Source organism: Apis florea, unplaced genomic scaffold (genome assembly GCF_048593485.1).
Source record: "Apis florea isolate Af1SG1 unplaced genomic scaffold, ASM4859348v1 contig_2495_pilon, whole genome shotgun sequence".
Taxonomy (NCBI): domain Eukaryota; kingdom Metazoa; phylum Arthropoda; class Insecta; order Hymenoptera; family Apidae; genus Apis; species Apis florea.
In genome coordinates this window covers 3,891,736-3,915,891 of record NW_028256595.1, presented here as the reverse complement: position 1 = coordinate 3,915,891, position 24,156 = coordinate 3,891,736, and the positions used below count along the sequence as shown (strand labels likewise).

At 34.0% G+C, this 24,156-nt stretch overlaps 7 protein-coding genes across 10 annotated transcripts in view; 3 read left to right on the top strand and 4 right to left on the bottom strand.

Annotated features, from left to right (window-relative positions):
• Positions 1-2,253, top strand: part of LOC100863423 (irregular chiasm C-roughest protein) — a 140,754-nt gene extending 138,501 nt beyond the window's left edge. For all 3 annotated transcript variants that reach the window (XM_086906539.1, XM_086906541.1, XM_086906540.1), the window contains one exon: positions 55-2,253. In XM_086906539.1, coding sequence (XP_086762665.1) covers positions 55-153 — 99 coding nt within the window. In that variant the 3' untranslated portion in view covers positions 154-2,253. The remainder of the gene's footprint in view (positions 1-54) is intronic.
• Positions 2,254-12,146: 9,893 nt separating this feature from the next.
• Positions 12,147-13,463, bottom strand: LOC147657858 (GPI alpha-1,4-mannosyltransferase I, catalytic subunit-like). The gene has a single exon (XM_086906546.1). It carries the CDS (start codon positions 13,461-13,463, stop codon positions 12,291-12,293), a length of 1,173 nt encoding a protein of 390 aa, XP_086762672.1. The 3' UTR covers positions 12,147-12,290.
• A 15-nt stretch (positions 13,464-13,478) lies between these two features.
• Positions 13,479-13,682, bottom strand: LOC147657857 (uncharacterized). The gene has a single exon (XM_086906548.1). It carries the CDS (start codon positions 13,680-13,682, stop codon positions 13,485-13,487), a length of 198 nt encoding a protein of 65 aa, XP_086762674.1. The 3' UTR covers positions 13,479-13,484.
• Positions 13,645-14,853, bottom strand: LOC100869922 (cx9C motif-containing protein 4). The gene is made up of 4 exons (XM_003696960.4): positions 14,611-14,853; positions 14,349-14,496; positions 14,100-14,236; positions 13,645-13,960 (listed from the first exon to the last, which is right to left on the bottom strand). Exons 2-4 carry the CDS (start codon positions 14,404-14,406, stop codon positions 13,943-13,945), a joined length of 213 nt encoding a protein of 70 aa, XP_003697008.1. The 5' UTR covers positions 14,407-14,496; positions 14,611-14,853; the 3' UTR covers positions 13,645-13,942.
• On the top strand, positions 14,492-15,979 carry EMC6 (ER membrane protein complex subunit 6). The gene is made up of 5 exons (XM_003696946.4): positions 14,492-14,864; positions 15,178-15,338; positions 15,428-15,520; positions 15,617-15,636; positions 15,763-15,979. Exons 1-5 carry the CDS (start codon positions 14,828-14,830, stop codon positions 15,791-15,793), a joined length of 342 nt encoding a protein of 113 aa, XP_003696994.1. The 5' UTR covers positions 14,492-14,827; the 3' UTR covers positions 15,794-15,979.
• On the bottom strand, positions 15,903-19,425 carry Eaat-2 (excitatory amino acid transporter 2). Its single transcript, XM_003696933.4, has 9 exons — positions 18,865-19,425; positions 18,709-18,799; positions 18,434-18,632; positions 18,127-18,337; positions 17,796-18,068; positions 17,486-17,719; positions 17,185-17,379; positions 16,982-17,116; positions 15,903-16,905 (listed from the first exon to the last, which is right to left on the bottom strand). Exons 1-9 carry the CDS (start codon positions 18,936-18,938, stop codon positions 16,698-16,700), a joined length of 1,620 nt encoding a protein of 539 aa, XP_003696981.1. The 5' UTR covers positions 18,939-19,425; the 3' UTR covers positions 15,903-16,697.
• A 1,185-nt stretch (positions 19,426-20,610) lies between these two features.
• LOC100869078 (transforming growth factor-beta-induced protein ig-h3) lies at positions 20,611-24,151 on the top strand. Of its 2 annotated transcripts, XM_086906542.1 has the most exons (13): positions 20,611-21,112; positions 21,227-21,325; positions 21,398-21,462; positions 21,532-21,677; positions 21,750-21,929; positions 22,008-22,308; positions 22,372-22,581; positions 22,659-22,796; positions 22,873-22,988; positions 23,076-23,266; positions 23,336-23,507; positions 23,569-23,691; positions 23,776-24,151. In XM_086906542.1, exons 1-13 carry the CDS (start codon positions 20,871-20,873, stop codon positions 23,917-23,919), a joined length of 2,127 nt encoding a protein of 708 aa, XP_086762668.1. In that variant the 5' UTR covers positions 20,611-20,870; the 3' UTR covers positions 23,920-24,151. The 2 variants fall into 2 exon arrangements, 1 of the variants encoding a protein (XP_086762668.1); XR_015291673.1 differs by lacking the exon at positions 23,776-24,151 and having other exon boundaries at positions 23,347-23,507; positions 23,569-23,690.
• The last annotated feature ends 5 nt before the right edge of the window (positions 24,152-24,156 follow it).

Below are 24,156 nucleotides of genomic sequence, written 5' to 3'. Positions count from 1 at the left end.
GAAGGCGATCGAAGAAGCTTTCGAAATTATCTGCATCTCGCATCTGTGTTGCAGGCACCACTGTCGGCGCACTACATCACGGGCGGGCCGAACGGCGGAGTGGCGACGGTGAAACGCACCTCGGCGGTGGGCACGTTAGCGACGCATGTATGAGGCCAGGGGGTCTATCCGAACTAGAACCATCGACGTTCGGGCCTAACTAGTACCGCCTTCGGATCGGCTCACCGCTCCATCGACACTGTGAAACGGCGAGAAGAAACGATTCTCGCGGAGGGCAGTGCGGCGAGAAGGTGTCGAGATGGACGAGCGAGCGCGACCACGATCGCCGACGTCGAACGATTGCTCGACGGGGGAGAAAAGTGGTCGAAGGACGAGTGGAGGAAGTTTCGGGTGAAGGGACAGGGGGGGCAACGGGGGGGAATAGGGAACGAGAACGGGGAGGCGTTGAGATACATCGAGATGGTGCTACGACAATTGCGAAGAGCCAGCCGCGATCATCGAAAACTCGTGGAGGGGCGGAATCGAGGAGCGCGAACGTTTCCTTCTTGCGAGGTCGAGTGTGTTTCGGAGAAGTCGGGCGTTGGGGGAAGTTTGGCGATTCGAGGGGGTACGTCCTCGAGAGAGACGGTGGAAAGGTGGTTAGGAGAAGTTGGAGGATCGAGGGAAGAACCGCAAGAACTCGCCGAGTATCCCTGCGTGGACGTCACGAGGAAACTGTTGGCGAAGAGGAAGCCGTACGCGAGGGGAATTTACCTATTGGAAACGATGCCCAGGAGGATCCACGAGAGGATGAGCGTGGCGGCGGGTCGACAGGGTTTACGACACGTTCCTGCGTACCAAGGAATTGATACCACGATCATTCGATGAGGAACGCCAGGTTTTTCGCCTTAAACGTCCACGCGTCTACGCAACACTCCAGGCCGAGGGTAAGAAATGGCAAGAAAAGCGATCCGATCGAGCGGCGATTCGACCTATATGGGAAGATCGATCCAAGCGAATTTCGAGGAATGGGACGAGCAGCGAGGAAACTGGTATCGAATAATGGCGAACAAAGGATAGACCGGTCGAGCTTGTCGAATTGATCAGCCCGAGCATACGCGTGGTATTCCATTTAAGAAGACTGACTAACTCGATGGGCGAGAAGAGGTTCCTTCATCGACTCGGAAGCACAGTGTATTTTTTTCTATCGACTAATAGGAATGAAAAATAATTGAGCATCGAACGGAAAAAGGGGGAAATAAATGATCGTCGGAAGCGATGCGATTTTTTTCGAAAATGAAAGAAGAGAAAAGGAAAAAAGAAGAAAGAAGTTGACAAGAAAGAAGACGAGGAAAGGAAAGGAGGACGATCGGAAGTGACGGTGGTTGGAGAGTTGGACGAAGGACGGTGGTTAGATTCGTAAATCGAAGGAGCTCTTCGGAACGAGAACAGACCACTCGGTATCGACAATCTTTTATTCGCATACTTATATAGATCTCGATAAGCATTTAATGTTCATTCGAAAAACGTAACGAAAAAATGGGAATCGAATCTCATCGCGTTGATCGTTGCGGTCGTAAGTAGCAGCAGTCTTACCTTTACAAGCATCGTGATGCGAATTACCTACTACGACTACGAACGGAACATGGAGCGATTATGCTCGCTATGGAAAGAGGTTATTTCGCGTTTCTGTACATGTGATACGTAGACGGATGTCCAAGTCTGTGAATGACGTGTTCGAAATTGTTGGATCGCGTCTCGGACGGACAACGTCTCGGCTGCTACTTCGACGTCACTGCGTCGCGTTGCCTTTTTTTATTTGTAGGGAAAAAAAAAAAAGAAAAAAGAAACGTTAGGTCTCGCGGATAAATATATTCGCGGATATAAAGAGGAAACTCAGCCAAGATCGTGCCGCTTGTATGACAAGATCGATCACGATCACCTTACGGCCTGGAGAATCTTCGATGAGGAGAGAGGGGGCGCGCGTTTGAGCGTGTCCCACGGGTCGTAAAAAATTTGTAAAATAGATAGTTAAAATGATTAGGTATATACATATATAAATATATTACCTGTTGTCAATACGAACATAGGGCCTATAGTTGGGTGGCGCTACGAAAAAAAAGAAAAGAAACTCTATCGAAATAAGCTCGTTCTTGGATTCGAACGGCTTCGTGTAAATAAGAAAATTAATAACGATATTAAAATAATAGACGAGCAGATGGCGCGAAAGAATTCTTGAGAGAGGAATAATAAACCGCTCGGTTTTTAATCGTATCGCTCGTTATTGAATTAAGTTCGTTTCTTTCTTCGAAAATAACTTTTCTCCGTTCGTTTGCAACGTCTGTAGCTCATCGATCGAGGATTTGGATTTAATTTCGAATTTCTCTCCTCGGCGATGATCTATGGCCTCGAGTTTAAAAAAAAAAAAAAAAAAAAAGAAGAAGAAACTTTAAATTAAATTAGAAAAAAGAAAGACAAACGCATCGTTGACTCGCGTTACGATAATAGACGGCGAGAATAAATAGCATTGATTACGAAAACGAAACAGGGTAGCCTATCAATTATTAAAACGATTCCGAAAGAGAAGGCTGCACACTATGGATTGGCCCCATATATTCGCGTGGTGCGTCGGTGATCAATTGAGTTTGAAAAGGAAAAAGAAGAGGAGGAAAAAGTAGTAGCTCGAGCAAACGTGTCGGTGCGACGATGATGGGAACTCGTATGAACGATGACGTCGTCGCGTGTTCATCAATTAGGAGAACGAAATATACATTTGTATGTATCGAGAAGATATCTTTATATTGAGACGTATGTAACATAATTTCTGTACATAACTGGAATTATTGCTCACCGTATCTCGTAAGATTTAGTTAGTTTTGTAACTAAGTGAAAAGAAAGAAAAAAAAAAAAAATGAATAATGAACTATGTGCATATCTGATTAATTGCGCGGACATTTTCGCGACGGACAGTTCCCCTCGAAAGTTCTCGACCCTGTCGTCGTAGATCGAAAAAAAGAAAAAAAAGAAAAAGAAGAAGAAGAAGAAGAAAATAAAAATTACAATAAAAATAAAAATCAGTATTCGTAATAATAATAATAATAATAATAATGATAATACTAATAATAATACTAATAATAATAATAATAATAATAATAAACACTTCCTTCCTATCGAGAACTCGTTCTCACATTCCACGATCGGTCTTGATCGTGCGCGTAGTCCGTCGTCAAGAAAACGATCAGTTCCTCTCGGTTCGCGCTCGAATCGTTTCGTCGAGGGGAACGCGATCAAGTCGAATACGAGATTATACAGTGTAGTATTATCGTACTCTTTAAGCATTTTTCCTCTCGCGATTCGACGATTTCCGTTCTTCTCGCCGCGATATCGACCAACTTCGTCGACGGAGTCTCCCATTTCCGGGCCATGGAACTGTCCACCGGAAGTCCAGCTTTATTGTACATCAATCACTCTGTACAATGTTCATCCTGATGTTACTGTTAACTATTTAAAAAGGAGAGAGAGAAAAAAAAAAAATAAAAGAGTGGAAGCATGCGAGAGAGTGAGCGTGAGAACGAGAGAGAGAGAGAGAGAGAGAGAGAGAGAGAGGAGGGAGAGAGAGAGAGAGAGAAAATTTCGAAACTTTCACATTCAAAGCGCGCAAACTAAATCCTGTGCGCATGCGCGCGTGCCAGACGCGATTCCAGGGCACACGCGCTTGCGCACACGATCGCACACGTCACACGTGTAAAATGTATAAATGCTTGGTGAAATTCCGATTATTGTACAGATTTAATAACGGGGAGAAGGAAAAGAAACAAAAGACATAGAAGACGTAAAGGAGAACGCCACGAGTGGTATCGAATGTTTAGATGATGGCGACGGTGCCATGCCGAAAAAAAAAAGAAAAAAAAAATAAGAGAAAGAGAGAGAGAGAGAGAGAGAGAGAGAGAGAGATATCTATACATACAGACACAGACGATTTCTATTATAAAGAGATGTAGGTTAACGAAGTATACTGCGGGAAGTAATTACAATCAATGTACTGGATGGTCCATGGCGATGTTAAAATTAGAAAAGTTTATGTCGTTTGAACCTTAGAAGTTTGCGCCTTCTTGCGCCGCAGGGCCATCCTATACGTATTAATTGGTTATCTGTCAATTATTAATTAAATTATATCGATTTCTTCGCCTTTAGTCAAGGAAAGAAACGAGAATGGTCGCGAAACTTCCTCATCGCACGTCGATGTTCAATTAACGCGCGCAATATATATACACTCTATATATATACATACACACACTCTTCTCGCGAATCTTCCTTCCATCCCCTACTCCGGTCTAAGGAGGAAGTTGGCGAAGAAGTTGTGCGATCGACGACTTCGAATAGTTTATTTTTCTATAGTGCAATCATTTCGTTTTCGTGCAATTCCCGACCCCCTTGTTGTTTTTTCATTGAAAAGTTTATATTCTCGCGCGCGCCCCTTCCTTCGAGAAAAGGAAACCTCGAAACCGCGCGTGTCTCGACGCTGCGTTTCGATGGGGAAATTTCGCCCGCCGGCTCGGTCGACGCTGTGTGTTATATAAAGCGCGACGATTGTTAGGCAAATTCATTTTACGAATCATCCTGTGACGGAAAAACGCTTACGCGTTTTTCTCTGAATGCGCGCGTTTAGAAAACGAGAATGAGAAAAAGAAGGGACGAGAGGGAAAATCGAGAGGACAATGTTGCCTAAAATCGGGTGGGCGAGGGAAGTTTTTTCAAATTTGTTGATACATTTCATACTTTACGATTAGGGATTATGGCCTATTACTAACTATTTCGCAAACCTTATCCGACGATTCGATCGTTTTTTCCTTTTTTTTTTTTTTTTTTTTTTCTTATTATTGCACGCCACACGTTATGCAACAATCACGGTGCTTAAATCGAGAGATATCCCATTTCGCAAAATGAAAGGTGTAACAAAGCAAAAAATAGAGAGAGAGAGAGAGAGAGAGAGAGAGAGAAAGAAACGTCCCGATTGAATGAGATGTGCCATACTATTCATCGTATAAATAACGCTCTTACGCCCTCGAATCGAAAGGTGTGAGAACCCGTCGAGAACGAATCGAAAAATAGGACAAAAAAGTTATCGATCTTCGAACGAGAAATATGAATCGCCGTGCGTGAAGCCTGATAACGGGGGGAGTGTATTTTAAAAAAAAAAAAAAAAAAAAACGATCGAATCGTCTGCTCGCGCATTTGTGAAATGGAAAGTGACTTTTTAGAAAATGAACACTTTTTCGCGTGCTATCCATGAAAAAGCTACGTTAAACACGTCGCATCGATTACTGTGAGTATAGATGGAGGGGAAAGAAGAGAAAAAGAAAAAAAAAAAAGAAAAGGAAAAAAAAATAACGCTATTTCGAATTCGACTGAGCGACATATAGGAGATACGATTTATATATACCCCCATATTTTTCTCGATGTTAAAGCTTTTTTCTCAGAACGCGTTACGCGGCGTGTAATAATAACCTGCGAAAAAGGATTCAAGCGGAATCGTTGCGAATTTTTCGAATTATCGGCGTATCGTTTGTATAATATAGCGGGGAGGATCCGATCGACCGCGATCGTTATCACACGAGTATCGCAAGGGCGGTGGAGAAATGAAAAGAAAAAAAAAAAAATGGGTGAAGAGGAAAAAGGATGATCGTTCTGAAGCGATGCGAACACTTCTGATTCAGACCGATCATCCCGTTCGATCATTTTTTAATCATCACTTTGAATTTCCACGAAACGAGTATCTACTCCTTTTTTTTTCTTTTTTTTTTTTTTTTTTTTTGTTTTATTTCTTAACGTAATGTGTTAACAAAGGGAAGAGAATCGATGAGTTACGATGAGTCTGGGGGAAAAAAAATCTGTTACGTTTTTTACAGAAGAGAGAGAGAAAGAGAGAGAGAGAGAGAGAGAGAGAGAGAGAGAGAGAGAGAGAGAAAGAACTTTTCAATGTACACCGTGTGTAGTAATCTCGACCAATAATAATTTTGATACGAACGCGCCTGGAATTTATTCGACTTTGGTGTGTCTCGAACGACAGCGCTTGGGAACAATTTAACGAAAACGCACTCTTATAACACACTCGTCCCCGATATTAATAAAACGTCACCTCGTGAAATAATCTTTTTCGATGAACGGATTCGGATTAACCGTATCGAATATATCTCCTTCAACCGTTTGATCCGCTTTACAATTACGATAGACTGTTACCGTAACGCTAAACGAAACGAACAAAATAGAAAAGAAAAGACTGTAATCGACTGCTCGTTGAAAATTGTATCGAACAATCGCGATGCATGGTAAATTCGCGTACGAAGAGGTCGGTGCACGAGTCGCGTGACTCGGTTTGGAACAATCTCTCGTATAAAATGAGAAAAGGAGGGGAAAAAAAAAAAAAAAAAAAAAAGAAAAGAAAAAAAAAGACACGGAAGAATAGCTCGTGGTAATAATTAGAAACGTTCGCGATATCTGTTAGAAAGATCATGTTACGACAAACATGTTATTACCATTATTTTTCTGTCGTCCTGTATTCCTTTTCTTCGCTTTTTCTTCCTCTATTTTTTTTTTTTTTTTTTTTTTTAAACAGTACTCCCTTTTTTTTCTCGATGTCGCGGCCCCTATATATATATATATACATTCGAACTCGTCGTTATACATACATAATTAAACCGCGCACAATGGATTTTCAATTATCTACGGAAATGCAACAAAGTTCTTGCAACATTCTCCAACGAAACCTTGCGAAAGTTTATACGTTTCGAAAGAAAATACGTTTCGAGAGGAAAGCTCGCGCGGCACACAACAATGGCCAATTATCGCGAAAACGCGTGCGCTAATTGCGGGAAACGATTGGTCGAGGCATCGAGTTTGAGAAAGGAAACGACGTTGGAAATGGTAACAAAATCATCTTAATGTAACGCATTCTAACGCGAGAAGTCTAACGCGGGGCGAACACCAGGCCGGGCGAAAAGTAAATTAACCGAATGGAAGGTAACTCGATCTAAAAGAAATACACTGGAACTCGAAGGAAACTCTGGCAACGCGATTAAATGCAAGAACTTTTGTTGAGAGGCCGTTACGTCCTGGACGCTATCGCGCATCGAATTGGCAAACTTCGCGAGCCGAGCTGCGCCCAACGAATGAAGTTCACCGAAATACTATCCATCCCATCTTCTCCACTCCACCTATTTGATAACGAGTTATTATCGACCCGTTTACGCGCGTTCAGTAACCCTACACACTATTTTCAACCGCAAACTTTTTTTAACGGCCAATTTTTGGAACGGACCATTTTGATTGAAAGTGAACCGGTATTTCGTTGACTAAAAAAAAGAAAAAAAAAAAAAAGAAAGAAAGAAAGAAAAAGAAAAAAAAAAAGAAAATAAATGAAATTAACGTTACGCACGCACGCCTTACAACCGATACTCGGTACGTTGGTATTTTGTCAACGAATCGATCGATATCGATGATCCTTCGACGAAACACGAACAGAAGTGCGCCAAGTGGATTATAGGATAAAAATGAAAAAGACGAGTGAAGAGAGGAATAAACATTGTGTAAATATTTCGAACGCTAGAGATTTGACTACTACGAAACAGCGAAAATCATCTTTTTTTAGTGTATACATTACTTTGTACTAATAATAGCCTAACAGAAAGGAAAAAAAAAAAGAATTTAGCTAGACACTTTTTTGAGATCTCCATAGATCGAAGAGCGAAGGGAAGGAAGAAGAGGGTCGTCGTTTCTGGGATTTTTGTTCTTTCTATCGCGCCGCCCGACCGAAAATCGAATCGCCGCGAACGCGATACGGGAAAAATCAAGAATCATGCCATCGCAGTGAATCTCGTAGCTCGGTAATTTTCGAGCGCAACAAGCGCTCTCTCCCAGGGTAACGGAACAGATTCGTACGCAGAATTTTCGATGCACAAACGAATCGATGTCATCGCTTTAACGATCTTTTTTTTTTTTTTTTTTCACGTTTCAACCAACAAACCAGGTCAATTCGTCGGAAACGATACACTTTTTTATATATATATATCCACATGAAAGAGATAAATAATTAGATAAATACAGATGGAAAATGTTCGCGCGCGAAAGAATGTACGCTTCGAAAATCATGGAACTTTTTTGATCGTCGATCTCCGTATTGGTTCGATCGCAATTCGATCAAAAATTCCTCGCATGTACCTGTAGCGCAAAGATCGGGCGCGGAAGCGAAGACCACGGGAAAAGACCACGTATTATTCGCACAAGATCTTCCGTTAGCGAGAAAACAAATTTTAATGAAAACAGAGAGAGAGAGAGAGAGAGAGAGAGAGAGAGAGAGAGAGAATGAGAGAATGAGAGAGCGCGCGTTTTGGAAGAATGAAAAAGAGCGAAAGAGAGATGAACAGAGATTTTTTTTTCCTTAGGAATGGAGGTACGTAACGCAAAAGAAAAAAAAGCTAGCCGAGTCTTACTCTTCGATATCGACAGTGTGCCAATGAAGAAAAAAAAAAAAAAAAAAAAAGAAAAAAAGAAACATTTTTATTCCGAGTTTAGCTAAAGTCTGTCGCATTTTTTCATTCATCTCCGATCACTTCGTGCATAAATGCATATATCGCGCGCACGCACGATATAGATATAACCGTAAGGATATGTAAGTACAAAAGAAACAAAGAGGGAGAGAAAATAAAAAAAAGAAGCTTTGAAATTTTCGATATTTTCCGCGTCGCGGCAGTCGATAGGTATTAAACGCGTGCCCTTATCACTGATGTACACGTGCTCGATAAAACTGACATTGGAATTTTTGTGCTTTCCGCTCAGCCCACGTTCCGTTTCCCCCCCACGCCACGCACACATAAACACACCCGCTCTTTGATCGAATTTCGTTTCGCGATTTTTTTTTCTTTCATTTTTCTTTTTTTTTTTTTTTCTCGTTTGATTCTTTTAATTTCTTTCTCTTTCTCCTTGGCCGCAGAACTAAATTTTACGAGACGGGATGACGTTCCTTTTCTTTCTTTCTTTCTTTCTTTCTTTCTCGCAATACGGATGACGAAAGAAGAAAAAAGAAAAGAAACGAGAAGACCAAAGAGACGTTTATTTTAATGTTGTGTATATTAATTGTTTATGTCGTATAATATTTGACGATGCATTTATCCATGCGTTACACCGAGTGCTTTAATTATTCTTTCTCCTCTTTTCTTTTTTTCTTTTTTTCAATTATTATCATTAAGCATAAGTATATATGTATATATATATATATATATATATGTATGTATATATATATATTCTTATATAACATGTATATTGGAATATGATTTTTTTTTTTTATATAAGTATCTCATCGTCTACTATCATAATCATCGCGATCGATCGGCGCAATATTTTATACTTGTGTAAGGTGTACATTTTGTTTACACGTGGAGTTGATCCATCAGGCATCATTATAACAACAACGATTTTTATTATTACAATTATTTATAGTTGATTGATTTACACATTAATTATTAAGCAGCCAGTGCCGTTTATTTTATATTTTTTTCATAGAGTGTAATGTGTATCACTGCTGTTATCATATTTTATTAAATCTTTGCCATATAACACTCCCTTAGTCTCACGATTTCACCCTTCATTATCAATATGAGACGATTTTTCTTCTTGTCTCATCGCAATTCTTCTCCCGCTGCAATCCCCTTTTCACCTCCTCCTTTTCCTCATATAACTCTATATACCATGATCGTAATAAAATCGATCCTTGATATATATATATATATATCGAGCTAACATACCGAGTTTTTTTTCTCACATCGTACTGCATTTGCTTTAATTTTTTCGCAACGAATTAATCAAAAGCAAAAATGAGCGGAAAAAGAAAAATAGAAAAAGAAAGATGGAATATTTACGGAGATAAATCATCGAAGAGATGAAAATTTTTTTCCATACGAATATACGAAAAAAAAAAAAAAAAAAAAGGAATACTCCCGGATACGCCGAAGAAATCGCATACGTTTTTTTCGACCGCCGAGTGCGTGCAATATCGAGTGATTTCATGTTTCTCGCACGTCTTAAAGCAGCATACATCGAGACATATTGTTGCTTTGCAAACCTTGTAAATGCACTTGAGCACGCATATCCTCTCGCGAGCGCCTCGTACTCTTTTGCTCCCCTCGTGCGGAAACAAGAGCGAACAACGCCTCGCGCTTTGTTCGCCAATCCTCTGGGTATAATAAGGAGTATTTCGCGTCACGCAAACCCGGGGTGTTCTCTTCATTTTCCTGATTCTCTCAGAGATGTAACTTCTTCTTCTTCTATCTAGCGTGATGACAATTGATTTCTCGATATAGCGTTAATTCTATAACGAAGTACGCCGGTTCCGGAGCTTGCAGCCACCCTATATACACGAAATTTAGAAATTCGACTATTTAGAAATAAATCGTGTTCCGCTCGAGAATATGCCGCAAGATCCGGAATCATCGCTTCCTCTGTTACTTTCTTACATTAAATGTCGGTGACTTTTGTCCTAGCCGGAGGGACCGACTTCGGGCAAAAATCAACTGTCTGTTCACGTCGAGGGAAATAATAAAATAGATTATTTCACATAGCACACAGTTTAATAAACTGTAAACGAAAGCAATGAAAGAAAATAATGCTATTTTTATATGTTGCATCGTCTGCCGTGGTGACCTAGAGTTATACGAACTATATTTGAGTTCACTCCTTTACTGATTCCGTGTATCAATTTTGGGCCATTTCGTATCACATTTCTGGGCCATTTCTGTTTCCGTTTCAATTTTTCAACGCGATAGATCGTAGATATTGTGTATCTTGTTCGGATATTTACCGAAGGAATCGCAAAATTTCATTTTCAATCTGATTTCATGATTTCGTCGATGATATTTCGTTATACTTTGTAAATGAAATTAATAGAGTATCGTTTGAATAATGTCGTTAGAAATTGTGAGAAGCATTCTCATATAATTTGATGAAGAATGTCCCTATAATATTAATATCATCACATTAGCAGCTTAGAAATAAATGACAGAAATATTTCTAAAGATGATCCAAAGGATGCTCTTGCTCACAATTGATCTAGATTACTACATTAAGATTTACTATTATTGTATTATTATTACTATATCTACATTCCTTTTAAAAATCTACCACTATTACTTTACAAAACCATCTGTAAATAAGTATTTTGTATTCCTGCAAGAATAAAATTACGAATCATTAATCGTGTATGTAATATTTCTACCATTATCATTAGAATCATGATAGTTTCAAACATAAATACAGGATTATGAATACACGTTATGTCTCGTAAAAAATTTTTATTCTTGAACATAGAAAAATTTTGTGTGCCACTGTTTCTCGTTATATTCTCCTGATACGAAATCAAAATTTCTGATAAAAAAAAAAGAAAAAAAATAGATTCGACAAATAAATCTTCAATAATGTCGTTTTTAAACATAGAATGTTTTAAAATTCCTTCCTACTCCCTTTACAAGGTTTTAAATTCCACCGCTATCGTCAAGCGGTGCCTCGCGTCAAAACATTCACGTCAGATATCAGGGTATATTATATTTTATAAGGTCGTTATCCTAAAGATATAATATATAAAATCGAGAATGTAACATCTATATTTTTTACATTAAAGGTTAAAACACATTGTAGCTTTGAAAGAAAAATAATGAAAATATATTCTATTGTTCTATATCGCATTTATGGTTATGCGCTAAGAGGAAGAAAATATAAAATAAAAAGAACAAATAATAGAAAAAAGACAGAAAGAATAAGATAAAAATTCAGGAATCAGCACCATCTCTTGAGTATCTTGAGAAGAGATATCTTTAGAATTCAAAAGATGGCGCAGTTCGCATCTTATTTTTATCCTATCTTTCTCTTTAACTTGCTATTTTCTAATTTTGCATATATTATTTAATAATATAATACTCTTATATTTAGTTTAATCATAGTCTTTAAAATTTAGTAAAATTAAGTTTTAAATTTCCAACCATTATTAATGCTATAATTCTTTTCTATACTGAAACGATATGTTTCATTATATAATGCATATAATAGAAATATTTTGTATTTTAAATAATATTTTAAATTTAAATTCATTACTACTTAAATATACATAAAATAATTAAACATTTTTTTTTTGATTCTAGTTTATTTTTTTTTTTTATTTTCACAAAATTTCACATTGGATATAAGATATATTTTATTTCTAATTATATAAAGAATTACATATGAAATATATTAATTTAAAATAATCATTATTTTCTAATTTCTAGTCAATATTTATAGTATGTAATAATATCATTCACGATTTTAATATTGACAATGAATAAAAATAAACTAGCTATCCAAATATATGTAAAAGTATTCAATCCTTTGAATTCCAATAAATAAGCAACTAATAACCAAACGCTTTGACTAAAGATCCAAATAAAACATAGAAATAGTGATCTATAAACGCTTAATCCAAACCGTGAAAGACATAATGGCAATAAAGATAAATACCAAAAAAAGTATTGCGATGTTAATACCGGATTATATGTTACTATTATCATGGCCTGTATAAACATTACAAATGGTAATAAAGATTTATTTGAATATTTATATGATAATAATAGTAGCAATATCAATTGCGGTGAAAACATTAAAATTTTTTCAATTATATTAGGCGGATAATTAGCAGATAAATATAACATGTAAAAATAAACAGAAAAATTATGTTTCGTATCTTTGCGTGTAATATGATAAATAAAACTTTCGTAAATATATTTATAACCATAGAAATAGTAATTAATAGTTGTTAAACAAATAATCAAGAAAATACAACTAATTACTAATTTTAACTGATTTTTGTTTGGTATAAAGTAATTTTTATCTTGAAGGGAAAAATATATAGGTATACTAAATACTATAGGATATAATCTAAAATGGATTGATAAAGCATGAAATAAACCTGTTAAAACGAATTTATCTTTTAAAAATAAATATAAAGTTAGCATAATTAAAAAGACTGTTACAGTGTCTGCATTTCCTCTGGTTGAAATTACGATCGTGAAAGGATTATAGAGCCATATAAAAGTACACGTATGTTGCTTATTAGAATTTTGTAAGATTAAGATTTTTTTTATCAAAACGGTTACCAAAATATCAACAAAAGAAAATAAGATTTTTCCAAAATTTTCATTTATGAAAATATTTGGTGTTAAAAGCAAAGCCAATAATGGCGTATAGCGATATGTATCTCGCTCAAATGGAGATGATCCTTCTATTATATAACGTGCAGCATCAGTAAATACCTTATAATCCACATCAGTGTACGGAACGTTGAAAGTTTTATCATGATAATTTGAATAAAAAACTAAAGTGACTCTAAGTAAGAAACCCAATATACAATGCGTCTTAAATGATAATTCATTCATTTTTAAGGTTTTAAATATATCTTTTAACATTAAATAAAATTCTACTTGTTTTTATAATCTTATATTATTTTTTGCAGCAGCTTTCATTAAACATGCCTTAAATTCCTTAAACTCATTTTTACAATCATCTTTTTGTAAGTTGGATTTTGCCAATACACATGCAGCATATTTAGCTCCAGATTCATGACATTGTGCAACAATAATAGGATACTTTTTAAATCGTTCTTTTGCCTTTTTTACTGCTTCCATTTTTAACTACATATCATATTATTTACTACATATCAATATATATATATATATTGTATATATATATTAAATAAGTAAATATATAAATCTACTATTTATGAGCCATTACTTGTTAAAATATTAAATTTACTTTGATTTCTTTTTTGGTGGAAGTTTTGGTACTTGTGATGTTTGATATAAAGTCCATAAAAATAGACCTACTGCAAAAGCATTAACACCTCTGATTAAGTTAGTTTTTAAATTTTCGTTCATCATGATGAATCCTATTTTTGAGCTTTTCTCTGAAACAAAATCAAATAAATCGATAATCATTTTTCATAGTAAGATGATTATAAATATATATTATAGTAAGATATAGTAATATATAATATTATTTATATTATTTATTTAGTAAAATATAATATTATTTTTTATACATACATAATCTACAGTATTATGCTCGTATGGTTTAGAAATATCTATACCATCACAAACTATTGAAGAAGCAAAATATACGATGCAACACTGTCTTATTTCCTCTAGTACTTTCTCGCAACGTGATGGTTGATATACGTTATCTAAAATTAATCAACTTAAAAATATATATATATATTTAATATAATTATATATAAAGTAAAATTAGAAATAATAAATTTATCATAACCTCGAACAAAATTACACGAGTGATACCTTTTAAGCACTGCTGTAATTTACATGCAAACTTTTTACATGGATCAGTTGTCGTCATGCGAGAAAATGAAATATATTTGTAGATTTATAAACGTTCAATGAAGTAATTCTTATGTAATCTAATATTACAATTAGATCGATCGTATCGCTAATGGGAATAAAAAATATTTTAAAATTAAATTTTTCAATTATAAAATGCGCAAATATAACATTTTCATTGAAAATTTAAATATATATTAATAATAATGTATTAAATTTTTACCTTTCATATAATAAGCTTGCCACAAGACATATAAAAATTGCTTGAATAACCTTATAACTCACATATGTGAGTGTAACGATATTAGATAGATGGCACTCTAAACATACTGTGTTATAGCAGACCAAAAACTTTCATACAGGTATATACGTATAGTGTCATTTAACGAATGTGTTAGGTTAAATTATACAAGCTTTTTGTTAATAACAAAGGTATAACAATGTTGGGAAAGATCAAAACAAAACAAGAGAAAGGAGGTAAATAACAAAATATTAACTATTATTTTTTCATTTATGCGTTCATTTTATGATATATACAAACTTTTGGTATTTCTTATAGGTTATGTTTTTATTCAATAATATTGTATATAAATATAAAAGATATATAAATTTATATAAAAAAAAAGTCTTAAGATTTTAATTTCATTATTAAAAATAATGTAATTTTTTTATATTTTATATATATTTTATATATACTTTATAAATGAAATAATTTTAGATTTAAATTTTTTAATTATTTATTTTCATATTTCAAGATAAATATATTTTCTAATATTAAATTTTTTTTTAGAGATTATTGCATATAGTGAATCTGCTGTTGTAAATAATGCTGCAGTAGTAGAATATTGTAGGATATCAATGGCAGCATTATCAGGTGGCACAGCTGGTTTATTAGGATTAACTGGATTATATGGTTTTGGTTTTTACATATTTGCTGTATTTGGATTATGGGTAAGAATAATTTTTAAAAATATTATTATTTAATAAAAAATTGTTATTATTTAATATTATTATTCAATAAATAAAAAATATTTGCATAGGCAATGTTATTGTTAAAAGCTGGAGGTCAATGGAAAAAATATTTTATAAGTAGACGAAATCTTCTAACTAGTGGATTTTTTGGGGGCCTTTTTGTATCCTTTATAATGTAATAAAAAAAGACAATTAATCACTAAATATTTATAAAAATGCAAATATTTTCCTTAGCAAAACTTATACTCATACAATAGACATACGTGCTGTTTTGGACGTATCCTTTCTAAACTTATCGAACATTTTTTGAATATTATTATTTGAAATTAAAGAAAAAATTAATTTCATATATTTGTGAAATATTCTGTGTCAATGCTACATATTTTCCTTAATGTAATATTAGATTTTTATATGGAATGGTACATGTATACTGATTAAAAGAATATTTAGATTTAAGGGTTTATATTTTTTAACTAAATATATCGTTAACTAATTAAATATATCACAAATAATTGCCAGTTACTGGTCAGAGTAATAATATTGTTGATAAAGCACTATGTGATTTATTGTATATGTATGTACATAGAACATTTTCAAAAATACATTTATTTCATCTGTTCCATTTGTTTCTCATTGTTCATTATTGTACTATCCCTAGAATATAAGTATATAATAATTGTAAATATAATTAATTTATATTTATTTCTTTGTTTTTATAATATATGTATAATAAGTAACATGGTATATAAACAATGTAAACATAAAAAACATAAAATCGTAGGATGAATTGTCTGATATCATAACACTTTACTGAACACAATTTTTTTTTTAAATATTCGAAGCATTCATTAGAATAAAACTTTATTCCATTATTAAAATCAATAAACGATAACACATATATAATCATAAAATGACAAGTTAAACATTGAAATTCAGACATAAATCTTATGTTTAATCTTCTGTACAATATAATTTTCAATTAATTTTTATCAATTCTTAAAATATTGCAGCATCCGCAAAAGAGCGATTCACAATGATATTGCTTCGTACTTAACATGCTCGCGTTTTTGATGCTTTGTATATCGCTATGTTATATTTGTTTTATATTTTTAAAAAATTCATGATCTATTAGAGTTTATTTAATTTTTATTCGATCAAAATTCCAAAATTTTGACAGCGAAAAGATAAAATTTTATTTCTGTCTTCTCAATCCTAATGGATGCCGATATTAGTTAAGTTAATTTGAGCGTATGAGCGAGCATAATTTTTCTTTTTATTTTATGTTACCGTTCGAGAAATTAAAGAAAGCGCACGAAATAAAGTCAATATTCTTGCGAATTAAATCTTTGTTTCGGAACTTTCCTGCGGAGCAAGTGTATCATCTTGCTGACAGCTCTCCAAAACATTTTCAAGGGGTGTCCCCATTTCAAGACCCTCTAATTTTTTTTCTTGATCCATTTTATCCAATTCAGCTTTGCTCAAATGATAAACTATTCCAGCCCCGTATCCATCGCCCAAAACATTGATCGAGGTCCTGATTCGATCCCTTCGAACAAAAATTTCGAAAAATTTATATTGTTCCATCTTGCGCCGCGTTATTAATTTTTAAATAACAAACTTACAACATCCAGTCGACTGCAAACAACAAAGAAATATCGTTCGTTGGTAAACCCAAAGCTGTAAGCACTATTAACATCGTAATCAAAGCCGCGCTGGGAATACTTGCTGCACCTATACTTGCCAAGGTAGCTGTGAAACTACGTAGATGAAGGCGATCCATAAATAAATAATAGTCGCATACTTCTGTGGTATCGATCATACAAACCTGACCGTTATAACTTCACCTATTCCTAACGAAATTCCATTCATTTGTGCGATAAAAATCGCGGCAACCGCTTCGTAAAGAGCAGTTCCATCCATATTTACCGTAGCTCCAACTGCTACTACAAATCGTGTTACACGTGAATCGATTTTATTATTCTCTTCGAGGCATCGAAAAGTTATAGGTAAAGTTGCGGCACTGATGGCATTAAAAAAGAAAAGAAAAAAAATATTACATAATTATTACGAACGAAGTAAAAGTACTTAAAAAAAAAAAAAGAAAAAAAAACAAATATCAATACTACCTCGATGCTGTTCCTAACGCTGTCATCCAAGCTTGCATCATACCTCTGAAAAATACGGCAGGATTTTGTCGAGTTAAAAACCAAAATATCGTTGGCAGAGTGATTAATGCGTGAAACAATAAGCCCAATATAACTGTCACCATGTATAGCCCTAACATCTGAGCAGTTGCCGTCAAATTGTTAATCGACATTATTTTACCAGCTATCAGACACATAATTCCGAACGGAGAGTACCTGCACGGAGAGATTAAGATTAAAAAACACGAATCCCAAAACACGAAATTAAATTATCATAATTTTGAACGCTCACCACATGATGATAATACCGACAAGTTTCATGATTATTTCGTTCAAAGCCATGAAGAAGTCGACGATTAATTTCCCTCGAGCGCCAAATTGTCCAGCAACAAGTCCAAATGTGATGCAAAACACTATCATGCCCATCACATTCATCCCATCCTTGTACACTAACGTTGCCTCTTGTATTTGATTAATTTCACTTCCTACAGCAACTTCCTTCGTCACGTAAGTAGTTTGCGCCTGTTGGAAGCACGCCTGCACCAAATTTTCCGGCACCATGTTTCTAGAAATGATATTTGCCGATAATAACCAACGCGATATCTCATATATATTTCACGTACCTAATTATATCGAGGATAGCGTCTAACGTAGAAATTTTTGTATAATCCGCCTTGTGCGCGGTTATGACAGATTTAATTCTAGGATCACCGGGATGGATTATTAATACCATTACGATCCCAACTATAGCCGCGAGAATGGTCGTTACGGTGTAATATAACAATGCCCTGTATCCCATTCTTCCTGAACCCTTAGGGTCCAATTGTGCCATTCCTAAAAAAAAAAAAAAAAAAAAAAAAGAAAAGGGAGAACTTAATGACCAATTGTTTACGATTCCAGTGTATGTTTACCAGAATATTGCATAATTACCGGAGATAAGCGACGAGACAATGAGCGGTAGTATGAACATCTTTAGAAGCCGCATAAGAAGTTCTCCGGGGAAACTGATAAGAGTAATGGATTGTGACGTGGGATTGGCTAATCGACCAAGAAATCCAAGAATAAGACCGACCAAGACTGCAGCGATCGTAAAGACCAAAAGCATGTTCTCCCTGAACCAATCCACCACCTACGTTCAAACGCGATACGAATGAGATATATAACGTAAAAATTGTCGAAAGAAGGAATAGATTGATAAGACTAACTCGTTGCAATCTGTCGAGCGGTGTGATCGCCTTGTGGCAAATTTTTTCTTCCTCCACAGTGGTTATCTTTTCGATCTCATCGGAGGTTGAGCTAGAAATTGCTCTAGGTTAAAAATCAATTCGCAAGAAAATGCGATGAAAATTCACAAATCTTACGTTTGGGCTTCTTTGACCTCGGAAGTGCCTCTGAGGACCGCGACGGCCCCAGATATACGTTGACCGAGAGACATCGTGGTCGATTCGATGATTACCTCAAGATTTCCTAAACAGTCTTCCTCCTTCCTTTCCGAGGAAGATCGCGTACAATTCGTACCCGTTCATACCGCGGCTTTCACCGCTGTAGCATGTTTAGTTTCAAAACTAGGCTCTTCACTCTTACGTAAATTCCCTTTGACCAAAAAAAAAAAAAAAAAAAAAAAAAGAACTTGGTATTCCTCTTACGTAGAACACAGGATCATTGTAAACGATAACAACGTCGTAAAACTGTTTATCAGTCGATGAAAAAAATAAAAAAGCGAATATCAACGAGGAATGAGAAACAGCGCGGTAAAACGCAGATGCGACACCTGAATATTTCGAGCTAGCTGTTGTACACGTTCAGGATCACAGCACCAATACGAGGGAATCGTATATAACAAGCTCAATGGTATTCGTAACCGTGGATCTTGGCAGGTCTTTTACGCGCAATGGACTGCCGAGAGACTATCGTATGATTGAATACCCGGGACTTGGCTAGGTATCGCGTCGTTACAATTTGCCATCACGTAGATAATATGCCCCATCCAGGAAGCTGATTAGAGCTCGTGAGGGGTCAGAGGGTGAGTACATCGTAAGAGTAAAGGGAGACAAATGGCAGAGTAAGAGAGATGGCCGGCTACAGGAAGAGGGCACTCATCACAACGGGTCGCACGGCACTGAATAAGCAGAAGGGAGACAAATATGTACCACGCGCGTATGTTTCGCAGAAATAGACCCGTCTCTATTGGATCTACGGCATCGACTAAATTGCTCTAAATGGAGAACTTGAACGATTCATCCCTTGACGTGCAACCCCCTGCCAAGTGATTAAAAATCTGTTACAATGTTACGTCTTATGAAATGTTTCGTTATTTGGTAATTATACGAGTAATTATACGAGTAATTATATATATATATTTTTTTTTTCGTAGAGATAAGATGCGTTTGAAAATGATTCCTAAAAAGTCAGTTAAGAGACGTCGTTGCAATTAGAAGATTGTTCCGAGTATGATTATTCCGGGTAAAGCATATCCGAAAGAAAATCGTAGTTGCAAATGTAAACGAGATGTGCCACGTGCACTTGCCAGTTGGAATAATCATTAATTTTATCGAATTAAAGACATCATAATTTACATTGTAATCATAGACTGAAGATTAAATTATAGATTATATCTATAGACATGAACGGGCCATGTGTTTAAAATTATTTTAACAAGAAATTTGAAATTCTGTTCTGGCTTGACGAATTCACGATTGACAAAATGCAGCGTTATATTGGAATTCTATTTATAAACGGATCGTATATTTCACGTTATATCCGTATTGAAATATGGTACGAAATTCGAAATTAATTAAAATATGATGTATTTTACTATGATCACTAACATGGGAAATACAGATCGGAATTGGAACGTTTATGATGGATTATTTTGAAAGCACATAGGATATGGACCAATTTGTAGGACCCCTTTGTATATCCGTTGGGAAGTAACCCAATTTCTCCAATAATGATGGCTATGAGTGACTATATGCAAACTAATATTGAGTTCACGGTGGATCGTACAGATATACAATACGTAAATCATTTGTCGCGTGAAAAAAATATTTAAAATTATATGATTTTTCGTTATATGATAACAGGATAAAAGGAAAAAAAAATATATTTGGGAATAAATTTTATTATTAAGAATAAAACCACGAATAATCGATAAATATGAATATTTTAAGATCAGTTATACTTTTTATTCAAAATTTATGTTTTATTTATAATTGAATAAATTACGAATTTGAAATACATTGCTGCAATTCCATACATATGTAAAATGCATTTAGAAAACAGAAATGATTTGCGAAAATTGAGAGAAATAATGTGATGTGTTGAAATAGATAACATCGATATCCATTTTAACAGACATATTTTCAAGATGGGGTGGGAGAATACGGTCCTTAAATTAAGAACTGTTGCAGACCGAATTATTTCGATTCTTCTTCGAGCCCGAGAAGTTTCATTTATCTCTCTCAAGTTTTTTCTCTTTTATCGCGACAATAGTGAAAACATGTTCAGTGAAATTATAACGAAAATATTCATATCATTGACGGTGTTTAACGTAATTTACGCCTATCAAAGAAACCCATGGTGGAACATTGAAAATTCACAAAGACAGGGGTGAGATTTGCACATAATTATACATACGTATTTTTAAATGTTGTTTGAATCTTAGAATAATTTTTATAAATCTTCGATCCGTATAGAATAATTTCATATTTTTATTTGTTGTAGACCTAATATATGTGCCGTAGAAGTGAATGACGATATAAATTATGCTTATTATACCGAGAATAAACAATGGTATCCTCGAAAAATTTGTGGAAAACCTACGTAAGCGTAATTTTATGTTACTTACGATATAGCTTCTATTCAAATACTGAAGTATTTTCGTTTGTATTATAGGTTTATAAAATACGAATGTTGCACAGGATATTATAAAGTCGCTGGCCATCCTGGATGCACAGGAGGTAATGGATACAATTTTATTAAGTCTTATATTTGTTCTCAAATAATTATGTTTTTATGGTTCGTTTCAGTAAAACCGCTGATAAATCTCGTAGAAACTACGCGTCGAGTGGGTTCAATGAAGTTCGCAAAATTGATTGAAAATTCAAATTTCGCAAAAGAATTAACGAATGGTCCACCCTTAACATTATTCGTTCCATCCGATGAAGCTCTTGAAGTATATATGTTATATTATACTATATTGTATAATTAACAATTTTTAAGTTTTACATTTTTGTTTAATTTTCAGCACTACTTAAAAGTAAAAGGTATACATCAAGAATCGTTGCACGATGGCAATAGATATATAAATTTGATCGCAAATCATATAATAGATAGACGTGTACTGTCGAATCAATGGCAAGCAAATCTTTTAATTCCATCACGATTACAAGGGAATGTTTTGAGAATTAATAAATTTCCTAGTGGAGTAAGTAATATGGATTGCTAACAATTGATTATTAATCAGACATGATAAATTGTTCAACGACTACCTTTGTTTGCGTAGATGGAAACGGTAAATTGTCATCGAATTATTCGCAAAGATCAAATTGCAAGTAATGGAGTTGTACATGTTATCGATGGTGTATTGGATCTTGCTTTGTCCGAAAATTCAGACATCATTGAACTTGTTTCGAAGGACGGTAGATTTGACATATTTATAAAAGCGTTAGAAAACACAGATTTGGGGAAAAGGATTCGATACAGCAATATACCATGTACTATTTTTGCACCTACTGATGAAGCTTTCCATCACATTCCAAGGAAACAATTGACCGATATATTAGAAAATCCGATCGCATTAAATGGTACGTAATATATTTATGCATTTTCTATGATCTAATTTTGTAAAAACTTATTATTTTGTATAGCATTAATTGCCCAACATATTGTAACACACCCTGTGTGCATGCCAAACATAATTTCGGAATATCACGCAAGCACGATGGAACAACAAGAATTAAAATTAAATTGTGGCCCACATGGACCCATTGTAAATAACGCAAACATAAAAAATGAAATGTACCATGGAAAAAATGGATTACTATATGTTCTTGATCGCGTATTACTTCCGGATCGGGGTAAATAAATAATTTTCATTTTAAGAATATTTAAGAATGTTTTAAAACTTTTATATTATAATTCATATGTATTTTAGCTAAAACAATTTTGGATGTGATTAAGGAAGAAAGATTATTGACATTTTTAGAAATAATTAGAACAGCTGAACTGGAAGAAAGTTTAAGACATTTGAAACATTTCACAATATTTGCCCCTTCTGAAACAGCAATGCATTGTACGTATACGAATTTTATTATTAAATATTATTAAAAACAAGTTTAATACATAAAATTACATAAAATTTTTTATAGCCTTATCCAATCAAAAACTTATAGAATTGCAAAGAAATCAAAAGAGTGCTCGAAATTTTGTTCTTAATCATATAGTTACGGGAATATACTTTACTGATGAAATTAGTAGCAATCAAGTAAGTTATGTTATATTTATTAGGCATTAATATATTTCTGTTACAATATAACATATTTAACTTTCAAGAATTATAATTTATATTTAGATTGTTAGAACACTTGAAATGGGAGTTCCATTACGCTTTCAAGTTTATCGTTATAATTTTGGAATAGAAAATGCATTAATTATAAAAGCTAATCGAGAATGTAGTAATGGTGTTCTACATGTTATCAGTCACATCTTACATCCTGCAGAAGAATCTTTAGATTATATTTTAAAAAAAGAAGGCAATTTCAGGTAAAAATTCGTTCTTAAAAGAAAAAGAATTTGAAAAATAAGAGAAATATGAATAAATAACTGTTACAGTATTTGGTTAGATGCAATGGAAAGAATCAAAAGTGTTCAACCGCAAATATATGATCAATTCAAACGGGCAAATTCTACATGCACATATTTTGTTCCCTCGGATGAAGCATTCAAACAACTCGGGAGTGTTAAACTTCAAAAATTATTAGATGACAGAAATTATTTAACAAAGGTAATATAGATTTTTTTTATAGATAAATTAACTAAAAAATAATTTTTTCATTTACTTTTAGACACTACAAAATCATATTGTGGATAATATGTTACTTGCTGAAAGTTTTATGCCCGATTTACAATATACTGTGAGAACTAAAGGAAATCCGATAAATATTATAAGAAAAAATAATAAAATTTTGGTGGCTAAGTTTTTCATAATTTAATGAAAATAAAATATCATATTATGATTCTGATGATTAATTTAAAAAAATATAATTTTTTAGGTAAATGATGCTACTCTTGTAAAAAGTGATATTTTAAACAAAGCTGGAATTGCACATGAAATAAATTCTGTATTACTACCGGATCAATGTCCACATGGTTATAAAAGAACATATGATGGAATTATAAGAAAAATGTGTCTTTAAAGCAAATAATTAGACACATTTATATTTTGCATTATTTATTTATTATATATATATATATATATATATTAAAAAAAATTTTAAAAAAAGTTATATATACTATATATACATTATGTACGTTACAATAAATCTAAATCTCTAAAAATTAATAATAATATAGATTTATTGTAATTAAAAAAATAAAACATGTTTAAAATTTATATAGTATTCCTAATATTAAAATTTTTTTTTAATCGTATT

Bases quoted from the DNA above. Each gene is read 5' to 3' on its own strand.
- LOC147657858 (XM_086906546.1), bottom strand. From the start codon at position 13,463: ATGTTAAAAGATATATTTAAAACCTTAAAAATGAATGAATTATCATTT.
- LOC147657857 (XM_086906548.1), bottom strand. From the start codon at position 13,682: ATGGAAGCAGTAAAAAAGGCAAAAGAACGATTTAAAAAGTATCCTATT.
- LOC100869922 (XM_003696960.4), bottom strand. From the start codon at position 14,406: ATGACGACAACTGATCCATGTAAAAAGTTTGCATGTAAATTACAGCAG. The intron at 14,237-14,348 runs GTATCACTCGTG...GATTAATTTTAG, and splicing joins ATTACAGCAGTGCTTAAAAG to ATAACGTATATCAACCATCA.
- EMC6 (XM_003696946.4), top strand. From the start codon at position 14,828: ATGTTGGGAAAGATCAAAACAAAACAAGAGAAAGGAG. The intron at 15,339-15,427 runs GTAAGAATAATT...ATATTTGCATAG, and splicing joins TTGCTGTATTTGGATTATGG to GCAATGTTATTGTTAAAAGC. The intron at 15,637-15,762 runs GTATCCTTTCTA...ATGTAATATTAG, and splicing joins ACATACGTGCTGTTTTGGAC to ATTTTTATATGGAATGGTAC.
- Eaat-2 (XM_003696933.4), bottom strand. From the start codon at position 18,938: ATGTCTCTCGGTCAACGTATATCTGGGGCCGTCGCGGTCCTCAGAGGC. The intron at 18,338-18,433 runs GTAATTATGCAA...TTTTTTTTTTAG, and splicing joins TGTCTCGTCGCTTATCTCCG to GAATGGCACAATTGGACCCT. The intron at 17,117-17,184 runs GTTTGTATGATC...TCATCTACGTAG, and splicing joins GGTGAAGTTATAACGGTCAG to TTTCACAGCTACCTTGGCAA.
- LOC100869078 (XM_086906542.1), top strand. From the start codon at position 20,871: ATGGGGTGGGAGAATACGGTCCTTAAATTAAGAACTGTTGCAGACCGA. The intron at 22,797-22,872 runs GTACGTATACGA...AATTTTTTATAG, and splicing joins TTCTGAAACAGCAATGCATT to CCTTATCCAATCAAAAACTT. The intron at 23,267-23,335 runs GTAAAAATTCGT...TAACTGTTACAG, and splicing joins AAAAAAGAAGGCAATTTCAG to TATTTGGTTAGATGCAATGG.